General features: G+C 49.8%; 1 protein-coding gene across 1 annotated transcript in view; it reads left to right on the top strand.

Moving 5' to 3' along the window:
* The first annotated feature begins 4982 nt into the window (after window positions 1–4982).
* DISC1 (DISC1 scaffold protein) overlaps window positions 4983–13739 on the top strand; it is a 362163-nt gene continuing 353406 nt past the window's right edge. Inside the window, exons 1-2 of the mRNA XM_068983084.1 lie at window positions 4983–4995; window positions 5492–6468. Of these exons, the coding sequence (XP_068839185.1) occupies window positions 4983–4995; window positions 5492–6468 (990 nt within the window). The remainder of the gene's footprint in view (window positions 4996–5491; window positions 6469–13739) is intronic.

The following is a 13739-nucleotide window of genomic DNA, read 5'->3' as shown; positions in this document are numbered from 1 at the left end:
GTGTGGGAAGCTGCGGGCTTCCTTTGCCCTGGGTTTGGTGCCTCCCAACTGCTGTCCTTGTGTCCTTTCTTGTTCCTGCCTGGTCTCTCTCCACAGAGAGAATCTCGTAAAACATGCAGATCAAATTCCGCCTCGTTCCAGAGATCACTCTCAGAACAAAGAGCCAGTCCCGGTGCAGCCGGGTGCAGCGGCTGGCTCCATCCTGCCACCTGCCTGTCACCAGGGTCCCCCATCTGCCCTTGCACCTCCGTCCCTTCCTCTCTCAGGATCTTCCCAGCAGCCTCCCCCGCGGCCTCCCTGCCTCCCGCTCACTCGTCAGATCTCAAGACCCCACTAACCAAAACCAGGGCTCTGTTACCTATGGCTGGGCACTGCCAGTCTGCCCATCACCCTCCCCGTCTCTGTTCCTCCGTGTGCTTGCGTGATTGCCACTGCCCCCTCCCAGGAGGGCAGGGGCCCTGAGAGCTCACCATGCTCCCTCAAGGACAGGGTCTGTGTCCTCTGAGAGGCAGGTGCTTGGAGGGGAGGGATGTGGGAGAGGTTTAGGGAGGTGCCCCTGAGGATAAAGGAGAGGGCAGGGGAGTCTGCCAGGAAGACAGGGAAGGAGCAAGTCTCACAGACCAGGAGGCTCTGGTCAGGCTGACGGGGGGACTCTTGGGCGCAGGTTGCTTATAAGAGTTGTCCTGTCTCCCCTGGAACAGTCTGTGTTCACTTTGAAAGTGAAAGTGAAAGTGAAAGTGAAGTCGCTCAGTCCTTTCCGACTCTTTGCGACCCCGTGGACTGTAGCCCACCAGGCTCCTCCATCCATGGGATTCTCCAGGCAAGAATACTGGAGTGGGTTGCCATTTCCTTCTCCAGGGGATCTTCCTGACCCAGGGATTGAACCAAGGTCCCCCGCATTGCAGGAAGATGCTTTAACCTCTGAGCCACCCTTCCCTTTAACTGCAGTAGGTGAGTTTTGGGGTAGCACATACAGTGAGGAGTACCCTGGAGCTCAGAGAGCCCTCTGCTTTGCTGTCAGGTTAAACAACTGAGCCAGCTAGGCAACTCCACTGCGTGTGTGCACAGTCGCTTCAGCCGTGCCCGACTCTGTGTGACCCTGTGGACTGTAGCCTGCCAGGCTCCTCTGTCCTTGCAACTCTCCAGGCAAGAATACTGGAGTGGGTTACCATGCCCTCCTCCAGGGGATCTTCCCGACCTAAGGATTGAATTCATGTCTCCTGCATTGGCAAGTGGGTTCCTTAGCACTGGCGCCACCTGGAAGCCCCAGGGAACTCCACTGCTGCTGCTGCTGCTGCTAAGTCGCTTCAGTCGTGTCCGACTCTGTGCGACTCCATAGACGGCAGCCCAGCAGGCTTCCCCGTCCCTGGGATTCTCCAGGCAAGAACACTGGAGTGGGATGCCATTGCCTTCTCTGGTAACTCCACTAGCTCACTTCATATGGAATTCTCCATTCTCTGTGGTTGATTAGTTATTCCATCTTGGGACGGTTTTTGTACATGACTGACATCCTGTGCTGGATCATAAGCAGTCTGGGGGTGGGGATACATCCTCATCCGGAATCCTGTGTTCAGTGAGGATTGGTTTTGTTGGTGTGGATCGCACAATTAAAATGGAAATGCATTAAGGCTTGATTTATTTCTCTCCAGCACTTGTCTCGCTCACCAGATTCTTATTACAGTGACCTCGAGGCACTTCCGAATCCCCAGGTGCTCTCTGAACTGTCTGAGAAAGATGAAGTTGTGCTCAGTTGAGTGTTTGTGCTTAGTGTATATGATTGGATTCTGGTTCTTGGAAAACAAGTTAATCCTCAGGGATGTTGGTTTCTTTATGATCCAGAGCCTCTGGTTAACCTGAACATTTTATAAAAGTCTATGCCTTGACCATGAAAAATAGGATTAAAATTCCTTCCTTGAAAAGAGTATATTCACTTATGTTTCCACTGTATATTGATACACAGGTCATGTTTTGTAGTCATCATGTGCTTATATGTCTCTCACTATTCTACACATCCTCAACAGTGCCTCCGAGTCCCTGTGTTTCCCCTTCATGAGGCAGAAGTGCTTTCCCCATGGGGCTTTAGCATCACCGAGCACCTTTCCCAAACCCACATGAGCATTTTGTGTAGATTTTAACTTGGGTATTGGCTTTAAGGTCTTCCAAGTAAACTCATGAGTATGTTAATTGTGTAGTTTAGATTTCCTAGTCAAAAATGAGTATGATCTGGTCAATGTATGTTAGACGCCTTCTCTGTATACTAGGGTTTGGGCAGGGGGCTGTTGTAAGGATCGCATGGAGCTTATTTATAGCATAAGTTGAGAACAGTTTATATACACCAGCGAGAATAACTGACCAAGCTGGGTGTTAATTAATAGGGACTCTTAATAAATGTGGGCTCTTGGTGAAGGCCTGTGAGCTGGGGGATCTGGACAAGGTAGCTGATGGATCAAGGGAGAGCCTTAGAGGTGGGGCAGGCAGGATCCTTGCTGACCTGGCTGGAAACATTGGTTTCTCCCATTTTCTGCATAAATTATGTAAGCCGATGCTCCTGGGTATCTTATCTGGGCTGGGCTGTGTGTGGGAGCCCCATGACATCTGGGCCGAGTCGCAGCCCTCGTCTTTCACTCCCTTCAGTCTCAGAGCTCACTGGGTGGATGCAGGTGGAGACAGGATCCCACATAAGCAGGGACCTGCCAGTCTGCACTGTGAAGAGGTGAGGACTGTGCTCCCCTCCCCTGGAGCTGCTGTGGAGTGTGAGGCTGCCAGGGAAGGAGGCAGCTGCTGAGGGCCTGCCTCCGCCTCAGCCTGTCTAGGGCCAGCTGGGCAGACTGGAGCCCTCTCTGGGTTTACATGGAACAGAGGGCACAGCTGGCTTTAGGTCCTGCCCTCGTCTTGCCATAGTCGACTTCTTGCCCACTTGAACCTGTGTTTCCAGAGCTGACTGCAGCAGGGAGCCAGAAGGACTCTCTCTCCAAGGGCTGAATGCATTAGAAGCCTTCCTTACCGCAGAATGTAAAGGCTGGGCTTGGATGTCAGGGTGGATTTCAGGCAGGATAGATAAGTAACAATTGGTTTCTGGTCAGAGGGACGGGGCTTCCCAGTTGGGAACCTGCCTGCCAATGCAGGAGACTTAAGAGATGAGGATTCGATCCCTGGGTTGGGACGATCCCCTGGAGGAGGGCATGGCAACTCACTCCAGTATTCTTCCCTGGAGAGCCCCATGGACAGGGGAGTCTGGTAGGCTACAGTCCATAGGGTCACAAAGAGTCAGACATGGCTGAAGTGACTTAGCATGCACACACAGAGGGACATCAAGTGAGTGTGGGTGTGTTAAGTTGTTCAGTCATGTCTGACTTTTTGCAACCCCATGGACTGCAGCCTGCCAGGCTCTTCAGTCCATGGGGATTCTCCAGGCAAGAATACTGGAGTGAGTTGCCATCTCCTTCTCCAGAGGGACATCATAGATGTCCTCAAATAAACAATTAAAAAATAAGTGGAGAAAGTTTTCAGAGCAGTCATGTGCTCTGTATGGGTTTCTTATACTCCTTCTAGCTCATTCCACAGGTGCCCTCCAGATCCAACACTGTCAGCTCCTCTGCCCTCTCTGGAGGCTTAGGATTGATACCGTGTGACAATCTCTGTTTCTGGGGTCACATTCTGGGAAAGCTCACACCTGAGGGGATGTCTGGTGTACAGGAGGATTCAGGGGCTGGGCTACCCCCATTCCCCAGCCCTACCTCTCAGCCCCTCATTTGATGAACAGTGTGGCCTGACGGCATCTTACAGGCCCCTCCCCTCCTCCCATTGGGGAACTGCTTGGATGGCAGCTGGGCCAGGCCTGGGGAGGCTTCAGACCCTTGGTTGAGTAGCTTTACGGAGGGCTACTCAGACCCAAGGTTCTACAGGCGTTTGAAAAAAAGTGAAATTTCAAACAAATTATTTTCTACTCAACGTTGCTCCTTTAACTTCAGAAGAGTTATTTGTGTGATTGGACTTGCATAAAAAAATTAGCTTAAAGTCTCTTTAAGCCAAAAGACAATACAGATTTCACAGGACTCCATTTTGAAGGTATGAAATTGCTGAATAGTTTTCCTTTGGTAATTGAAGCCAGAATTCAGTGTTCTCTCTGCTTCCTTCTGGATTCCTTGTTCTTCAAAAAATATTTTGCCAGTTTCACAGGCAGAGGAGAGTTAGATCTTCTTGGCATCCCTCTGCCCTGTCCTGAGATCCTGCAGCCCTGTGCTGACCACCTCCGGGTGCACGGGGCAGCCTCAGATGGCGAGAGCAATGAGGGAAAGGATGGGTCTCCTTGGGATCACAGAGCATAGTGACCTAGTTTGGTCTATTAAAAAATTTTTTTTATTGAGGTGAAACACGTATAACACAGAATTATCCTTGTAACCATTTTTAAGTGTACAGTTCAGTGTCATTAAGGACATTAACATTGTTTTGTTTCTGTCACCACTGTCCATCTCCAGAACTTTGTTATCTTCCCAGACTGAAGCTCTGTTCCCCCTGAGCACTAGCTCGCAACATTCTCCTACCTCCAGCCGTCTGCCTTCCTATAGCACCTGGCAACCATCTTTCTGCTGTCTGTCTCTATTAATTTGACTCCTCAAGGTATCTCATATAAGTGGAATCAAACAATATTTGTCCCTTTGTGACTATCTTATTTCACTGAGCATCATGTCGTCAAGACTGAGGTTCATTCATGTTGGAACAGGAGTCAGAACTTCCCTTTTTAAAATAAGGCTGAATGATTTCCCATCGTGTGGATATAGCATAGCATAGCTGCTATAGCATCATGCCTCTGAGAGGCATCAGCAGTTTCATTGTCTCTATCCTTCTCGCATAGCTGGGAGGGGAACACAGCCCTTGGTTTGGAGAACACAGCAAACAGGGCCTCCTGTAATTCATTGTGAGATGAATTGATGGGCATAGGGTCTCAGTCAGCTCTCCACGGTCCACAGGCATGCAAAGCCATGGAAAACTCAGGTAACCAAACCATACGTGTATCTTAAGAGCAGCCAGAGTAGGTGATTGGCTCTCATTCTGAGGAGTGCGCTGGCATTCGGCTTCAGCTCGTTTGCTTCCCAGGCCACTCCAGGATGAAAGCGCTGATGCACTTAAAAGATCAACAGGCAGGATGCTAGAGGCTCAGAAGGAACTGCCAATGTTGTGCTTGAGACATGTTAGCATAATAGTTGTGCCAGCTGCTCTGCTGAACAGAGGAGCTGGGACACTGGGCTGTGTCTACACATCCCCGGGGTTGCTTCCTGAGGATCATCAGTTTCTTTGCCAGGTTGGCCTGGTGACCACTGAGCCAGCATCTCTGTTTGACAGATGCCCAAGGGATGACCTCTGAGCCTGGGGTTGTTTTCCATTCCATTTCTGGCTGAGCCAGAGAGATGTGTGTGTGTGTGTGTGTGTGTGTGTGTGTGTGTGTGTGTGTGTGTGTGTGTTTATGATGATGTTTTCTCTCTCTCTCCAGGCAGCCAAGATTGCTCACCACCTGCAGCGTCTTTTCGGAGGAGGCGGCTGGCACGGAGGCCGGGCTACATGAGAAGCACAGCTGGGCCCAGGATCGGGTTCCTCTCCCCGCCAGTGGGCGCTCCGTTCCGGGCCCAGGGAGGGGCATGTGGCGAGGAGTCTCACCACCCTGAGTCCAGGGCCAGCCCGTGTGGCCTTGACCCTGGAGGCCAGTGGCGAGGTCGCTCAGTTGGGAGCCTCATTCCCAGGAGCACGGCCGCCTCGGCTCTGACCGTGGGGCACCGAGGATCAGCTCTGACGGCCATGAGAGGAAGCCCAGGGCTCCTTGGGGCTCAGCCCCGAGCTGGCACTGCCCTGCCCAATAGGCTCAGCAAGCTGAGTGGCCCCAGGGCCACTGGCTGTCGAGGGGAGCTGCCGTCCATGGACACTCGCGAGGCCCCGAGTCCTTGCCGGGAAGCCTGGAACAAAGGCTGTCCATCCCCGGAGGACATGAGTGACACCAGCTGCAGCCTCGGAAGTGGCCCCCAGGCACCCTCCGTCCCCGCCAGCTCTCAGGACGTCTTTACCTCCAGCTTTAGTTTCATTCGCCTCTCCTTGGGCTCTGCTGGGGAACGGGGAGAAGCAGAAGGCTGCCCACCCTCCAGAGAGGCTGAGGGCCCTCATCAGAGCCTGGAGGAGATGGAGGCCAAGGCTGCCAGCTCGGGTGGACCCCACGATCACCCTCGGCTCCTCTCTCTCCCCTTCACTCTCAAGGCTTCTCAGGGTCTGGCAGATGCTGCCCAGACCTTGGGGGGCAGCCCCGGGCTGGAGTGCCAGACTCTTCCGTTGTTGGACACGGATGCTGCCTCCTCCTGCTCCCTGGATCCCTTGTGGTTTGAAGCCAGCAGCTCTGCGGATGCTCACCAGTGGGACCCGCTGCTCAGCAGATGTGAGCCAGCGCTGCTGCACTGCCTGCAGGGCCAGCGGAGGCGGCTGGAGGTGGGTGTCTTACCAGCCTTCGGGTGCGGGATGGTCACGGCTCAGATTAGTTCTAGGCAGAGGGCCAGAAACGACGCTTCTGGGGTTGACCGATTTCCCACTGGAAAATATGGCAGCACCTTTGGTGGTTGGCTGCAAAAAGATATTGCTCCATCTCTGCTTCTTCTCTTTCAGCCTGAACTCAAATCTGTTCTCATTTTCTCTGTCCCTTGGACGCTCAGGTTTGTTGTTTGTTGGGCCACAGGCTCCTCTGCAGTTTCTGGCATGGGTGACTCAGGGTTGGCTCAGCGTAACTCTTCTTTGAAGCAGGAGGTCAGGACCACGGAACAGGGCACTGGAGCTGGCTGGTGTGTGGATGGATGAGAGATATAGAGGTGGTGATGCTCCACACTGGGGCGATCCGGAGTTGCTTCTGCATTTCCAGCTCATCTCCCACTGCAGCTCCAGGAGCTCCCCGCATGGAGTCAGGGGCTCTGTTTCTGGTTCCTAAACCTCTCAGCCCCTTAGTTTCCTTGTTTAGAGATGATAACACCACGCAGGGTTATTCCGTGGTCTGGTGGGAATGTAAGTGCTTTGGAAATTGGGATGGACTGTAAGTCCTGACACTGCAACATTGCTGGCCACCCGGTTATCTGAGGGGTGGGTCCACCTTGGAGTAGGCGGGGTTGTTCTACCCTAGAAAGTTCCCAGGGAAACCCGGGCAGAGGTGCTTTGTGGTGACCCACTGACTCGTCCTGTTGAAAGACTGTTTTCCTTCTGGGGTGTGCATGCATGTATACGCACACATGTATATCTATGTGCATGTATGTGCAAGTATGTGCATGTGTGCATATATGTGGATGTGTACACATGTGCATGTGTGTGCATATGTGTATGTGTGTGTGTGTGGCGTAGGTACATGTAAGTAGGGAAGTCGAGCCTCTCTCATCAGGATTGGAGGGAGGACCTGAAAATGTGAGGCTCATGTTCATTCTGAGGGACTGATCTCATCTGCTCTCAGCCCCTCGTCTGTGGCCTAAAGTCCCAGCCACCTCCCTGTTTGCCCTGTTCCAGACTGGCCATCAGATTCATCACCCAGGGAGAGAGAGCAGCCGGGCCAGTGTGCAAGCGACAGTGCGGTGTGCAGTATTCCCAGGCGAGGCGTGGAATCTTTGAGTCAGGCATGTCCCAAACTGACACCACTGTCTTACCAATTAAACCGGTCCTAACAGGTGTCACTGTTGATCTGTAACTGTTGATTTGAGCTAATAGAATGCACCCAGCTCCTTAGAGGAGCTGCAGGTTCTCCAGCATCTTCCCTGCTGCCCTCCCAACCTCTGCTCCGTCTTTAAGTGCCCTCAGTCCTGCTGCTAACCTACTCTCACGGCCACGGCCACGGTCCCTGCCTGGTTCAAATCCTTGTTATGTTTCACCCGAGTTTGGTAAGGGGTCCTGACATACTTTCTTCCAGAGTCTCTCTTCCCCAATTCTTCCTCTGCGAGGTCAGCAGCATTGTCTTTGGGAATACTGCTGGGATGCTGTTATTCCTTGGCTTAAAACATTTGGTGGCTTCTTACTTCCCTTAGGATGGTCTCCTAACCCCTCATCCTGACAATGGAGACCTTTCCCGACCTGCTGCAGCTGCCCAGTGCCTTCCTCCTCCGGCTCGGCTGCTCTCTCTTCCTGTGTCTTGGGCCTCTGCCTGGAGTGAGCTTCCTGCCTTGTGCCACCTGCTAAGCTCTTCTTATTCCTTTCAGTGTGGCTCCAAAGCCACTTCCTTGTGAGACCTCTCCTCCCTTCCTCCCGCCCCGAGACTGAATGAATCCCTCCCTCCATCCCTTCCCATAACCCTTTGGATGTGCTCTGTGACAGCACTCGTCACTTTAATAATCAGTTGTTCGCGGTCCAAGTTCCTTACTTGACCACGAGCTCTTTATCTCCAGCTCACTTCTCTTAGCCATTTTTGGATGCCTGATGCCTGGCATACTGCCTGGTGCTTGATTAAAATTGTGGTTTTAGTGAAATAATTTATCTTGGTAAGATGGGCTGCAGGAATCTAATTGATAGACTTCTTGGATTGAATGTCTGAGGCATAAGGAGAGATGCTGAGAGGCACACACACAAGGATCCAAACACTCAGTGGAGGTTTGCACCATCGTGATTTTGGGACTCTGAGTGCCAGTTTTCAACACTTTATTTCCAAAGTATTTTGAGAAAAATCTCAGCAACATATCTGCATTTCAAAAATCCAAGTTTTGACACAGGTCAAGCAGAAGTACAATGTGGTTATAAAGACCAGCTTTCCTTCCTCCTAGATAACCAAGCAGAAAATCACTTGGCAGTGGGTCTGCTGTAGTCAGTCCACAATATCCAGTCGCTGAGGTTTGGTAGAACCAACAGTTTTTCCTTTCCTTTCAAGTCCTCTTACCAAGATATAGGGGTCTTCCCAGGTGGCGCTAGTGGTATAGAACCCACCTACCCATGCAGGAGACGCAGGAGATCTGGGTTTGATCCCTGGGTCGGGAAGATCGCCTGGAGGAAGGCATGGCAACCCACTCCAGTATTCTTGCCTGGAGAATTCCATGGACAGAGGAGCCTGGTGGGTTACAGTCCATAGCGTCGCAAAGAGTTGGCCGCGACTGAAGTGACTTAGCATGCATGCATGTATCTAGATATAGACCAGGATATCTAGTCCTGGCCTAGATTTTTTGATACTTTGGAGTTTGTGAAACCCTGAGCAGATATGCTTTCTGGGGGCCACAGACTCACTATGCCAGTCTCTGAACTACCAGGACATTGGGGTGCCTGGGAGCTGGAATTCTAGGGGCTGTGGTTGCAGAAAACCACCTTGGCTCACCTTTTAGATTCTATGATCTTTAGTTTTAAAAAGAAATGAAACACACCCTAGCTATATCTCTTCTTATAATTAGTTATAAGCCACTGGAGAGTTGTTTTATGGGGTCTTGGTTTCTGGAGGATCTCCTGGGGGCTTGTACTCCTGGCATGCTGGCGGGACTGCCTGACTGGTAGCCTGCTGCTTTCACTTCCTTGCTGTGTGACCTGAAGTCATCTCCTTCATTGTTCTGTGCCTCAAGATGCTCTTGTAGTAGCTGGAGGTAACTGCAGTCCCCACCTCATAGATTGTCGTGAGGATGAAAAGTGCCAGTCCATGTGCAGTGCTTCAGACTGGTTCTGATGCCCAGCAAGAACACAGAATATTGCTCATTGTTATAGAGTATTGCTCATTAGAGAAATGGCTCAGGCGAAGAGAATTTGAGTCAAAAGGGGAATTCACTCTTCTTCCTTGTTGACTTAAAAAATATTCGCAACCTTTAAAAGAAAATTCACAACCTAAAAGTTGAGAGTTATGTTTTATTTGGTGGGAATTTTTAGGACTTAAGCCCAGGAGATAGTATCTCAGGTGACCTTGAGAGATGCTCCAAGGAGGCAAGAGGGGGAGCCAGGTTATATAGAAGTTTTGCAACAAAGGGAAGGTAGTCTGAACATCAAAAGATTATTGTTAATTAACAAAAGCCAGATATCCCAGGTTAAGTAGTTTAGCACTTTTCTGTGTATGGGAAGATGCAAGAGTCTGGGCTCACTGAAATCATGCCTTTGATACGCACCTCAGCTATCGGGGGCCGATATTCTGTGTTTTCCACATTCTGAGCTTCCTTGGGGCTCACCGTAGGGAGTGGCTGCAGTCTGATGGCTGCGAGATGACAGATATTTTTTTCCTTCCTGAGTTCCCTCAGGGCTCACCGGCTCACATTGGAAGGCTGCAATCAGTGATGACTGTGACATCCATGTTTACTGATATGGCAGGAAATATTCCATTTCTCACCCTACAGTTCAAATTAAACTCACATCTTGTCTCAAATGATAGGATCTGGACACAGTTGATCTGTAGTGTAATTTCCTTTGTCTATCCAGCACCTGGATAGTGAGTAACATGATGCTTTCCAGTGATTTGCATGTCTGTTGTGTGGAAGAGGGATGACCTTTATTCAGGGTCGTGGAGTGACAAAAGGAACTCTGTCCAGGGCGAAGGTCTTACAGGAGTGCAGATTTTGCTTCAGATGGAGGAAGAGGCTCCCCACAGTAGAGTTGTGCTTGATGAGGGGGGCCTTGCTTTTTCCACCATGTTTGTGCAGAAACCTCAGATTGCTCATTTGGGCTGAAGAACTGGGGAAGGGTTGAGCTACGGATCTTCAAAAAGATCCCTTCAAAGATTGGGATTTTAGTGTTCTGGCGCTTTTTAAAATATTTTATTCCAATTCCTTAACCCCTCTTCTCTCCCCTTAAGGAAAATGAAAATCTCAGGAATTTGAATTTTAGCTCCTGTTAAATGCAGTCCATCCTTCGTATCCGCAGATTCTGTATTCGGGAATTCACTCACTTGTTAAAACTTACTGAAGCCCAGGGTCAGGGCTCACAGTGCTTCCCTGGTCTTTTGTGGATGTGCATGCAGTCACTCAGTCTTGTCTGACTCTTAGGGACCCTTTGGACTGTAGCCCATCAGGCTTCTCCGTCCTTGGGATTTTTCAGACAAGAATACTGGAGTGGGCTTCCATTTCCTCCTCCAGGGGATTTTCTTGATCCAGAAATCAAACTCAAGTGTCCTTTGTCTCCTGCATTGCAAGCGGTTTCTTTACCTGCTGAGCCATCAGGGAATCCCTCTTGGACATGCACAGAATGACTGAAAGTCTGGGCCACCCAACATGCATGTTCTAGCTGAGGTCTTGTTTCAGCTCAGACTGTAAACTTGTGTACTTTGCTGCTGCTGCTGCTACTAAGTCACTTCAGTCGTGTCTGACTCTGTGTGACCCCATAGACGGCAGCCCACCAGGCTCCGCCGTCCCTGGGATTCTCCAGGCAGGAACACTGGAGTGGGTTGCCATGTCCTTCTCCAATGCATGAAAGTGAAAAGTGAAAGGGAATTCGCTCAGTCATGTCCGACTCTTCGCGATCCCATGGACTGTAGCCTACCAGGCTCCTCTGTCCATGGGATTTTCCAGGCAAGAGTACTGGAATGGGGTGCCATCATGGCCTGTTTTTATAAAAAATTTTTTTAAAATTTTATATACAGTTTTTTTTAAACAAATTTGTTTTTACTGAAGTATAGTTGATTTACAATGTTGTGTTAGTTTCAGATGTACAGCAAAGTGATTCAGTTAAATTTTAATGCCATGCTTTTCCCACGTTTGATTTGTTTTTTGTTGGTGAGGTCACTGTTTAAGCTGGTTCCCAAGCACAGGACTGGCAGTGCCGTCTGGCTCTTGTAAGCACAAGAAGGCTGCCGTGTGCCTAAGTGGAGAAAGTACGTGTGTTCAGGTGTGAGTTGTGAGCTGAATGTTAATGAAGCAGAGATAAATATTAAATACAGAATCTTTAAGGGCTTCCCAGGTGGCGCCTGTGGTAAAGAACCTGCCTGCCAATGAAGGAGACATAAGAGATTTGAGTTTGATCCCTGGGTCAGAAAGATCCCCTGGAAGAGGGCATGGCAACCCACTCCAGTATTCTTGCCTGGAGAATCCCATGGACAGAGGAGCCTGGCAGGCTATGGTCCATAGGGTCACAAAGAGCCAGATACAAATGAAGCTACTTAGCATACACAGACAGTATCTTTAAACTGAAACACACATAAAACAAGGTTATATATTGATCAGTTGACAAAAATATTGTGACCTAACCCTATTTTTCCCCCTGGAAACAGTGGTTCAGTATTTGCTAACTGAGCTTTCCCAGTGATTCTATGGAACTTAACGACCACAAATGAGACTTGACTGTGTATTTTATATTGTTTAGAAATAGCCACCCAGGGACATTACCAGGGGTTGGGAAAAAGTGCTTATTCATTGGAAGAAAAGCTATGACAAACCTTGACAGCATATTAAAAGGAGAGACATTACTTTACTGACAAAGGTCCATCTAGTCAAAGCTATAGTTTCTCCAGTAGTCGTGTATGGATGTGAGAGTTGGACCATAAAGAAAGCTGAGCACCAAAGAATTGATGGTTTTGGACTGTGGTGTTGGAGAAGACTCTTGAGGGTCCCTTGGACTGCATGGAGATCTAACCAGTCAATCCTAAAGGAAATCAGTCCTGAACACTCATTGGAAGGACTGATGCTGAAGCTGAAGCTCCAATACTTTGGCCACCTGATGCAAAGAACCCTCCATTTGAAAAGACCCTGATGTTGGGAAAGATTGAAGGCAGGGGAAGATGGAGATGACAGAAGATAAGATGGTTGGATGGTATCTCTGATTCACTGGACATGAGTTTGAGTAAACTCTGGGAATTGGTGATGGACAGGGAAGCCTGGCATGCTGCAGCAGTCCATGGGGTTGCAGAGTCAAACATGAATAAGCAACTCAACTGAACTGAACTGAGAAAATTGTGGTGAAAGGAAATGCTAGTTGGGGTGCAGGGGAGGGAAGTAAGTGGGAGGACCCCGAGTGTTGGGTCCCACCTGAGGTTGTGGAGCTGGAGGAAAAGGACACAAAGGGCCTGCCTCACATGGTCAGTGTGGCTGGATAAGACATGCCCATTAGTGACTGTGCTTCCAGCCAAGATGGACATTCAGACATATCGCAGGGCAGCAACTCAGGGTCCTACAAGGATAGTTGGATGAAAGGGTAAAGTGAGGTGGGCACTGGCTGCAAATTTTTCTTTGACCTTCTTTCCTGTGGTTTTTTTTTGCATCAACTCATGTGGTTGTGGTGATGCTATAACTTCACATGGCAATTGAGCTGGGCATTCAGCCTGTCTTCCATCCTGACTATCTAAGACTAAGTAAGTAAGTAAATGAAGTCGCTCAATTGTGTCTGACTCTTTGTGACCCCATGGACTTTAGCCTACCAGGATTCTCTGTCCAAGGGATTTCCCAGGCAAGAGTACTGGAGTGGGTTGCCATTTCCTTCTCCAGGGGGTCTTCCTAACCCAGGGATCGAACCTGGGTCTCCCACATTGTAGGCAGACACTTTACCATCTGAGCCACAAGGGAAGCCCATTTAAGATTAAGTTCCTGGTAAAATATGCACTTGTCATGTGGACCAACTCAATGATAATTGTGATCATTCATTCATTCCTTCTGTCATTAACTTGGAAATCACGTGCCTACTGCTAAGAGTACACCTCATGACTGGCTTGGAGGCTGTGTTGGTTGGAGTAGGTTAGTAACAGACAGCAGCACCATACGAGAGGCTTCACATAACACAGCTGTGTTTCTAGCCTATGAGTCATGTTCCACAGGGGTGGTTGGGGGCCCTGCTCCGCCCCTGAGTGCATAGAT

This window comes from Capricornis sumatraensis, chromosome 10 (genome assembly GCF_032405125.1).
Source record: "Capricornis sumatraensis isolate serow.1 chromosome 10, serow.2, whole genome shotgun sequence".
NCBI classification, from domain to species: domain Eukaryota; kingdom Metazoa; phylum Chordata; class Mammalia; order Artiodactyla; family Bovidae; genus Capricornis; species Capricornis sumatraensis.
Note: the sequence above shows the minus strand (reverse complement) of the source record. Positions and strands in the feature narration are given on the sequence as shown.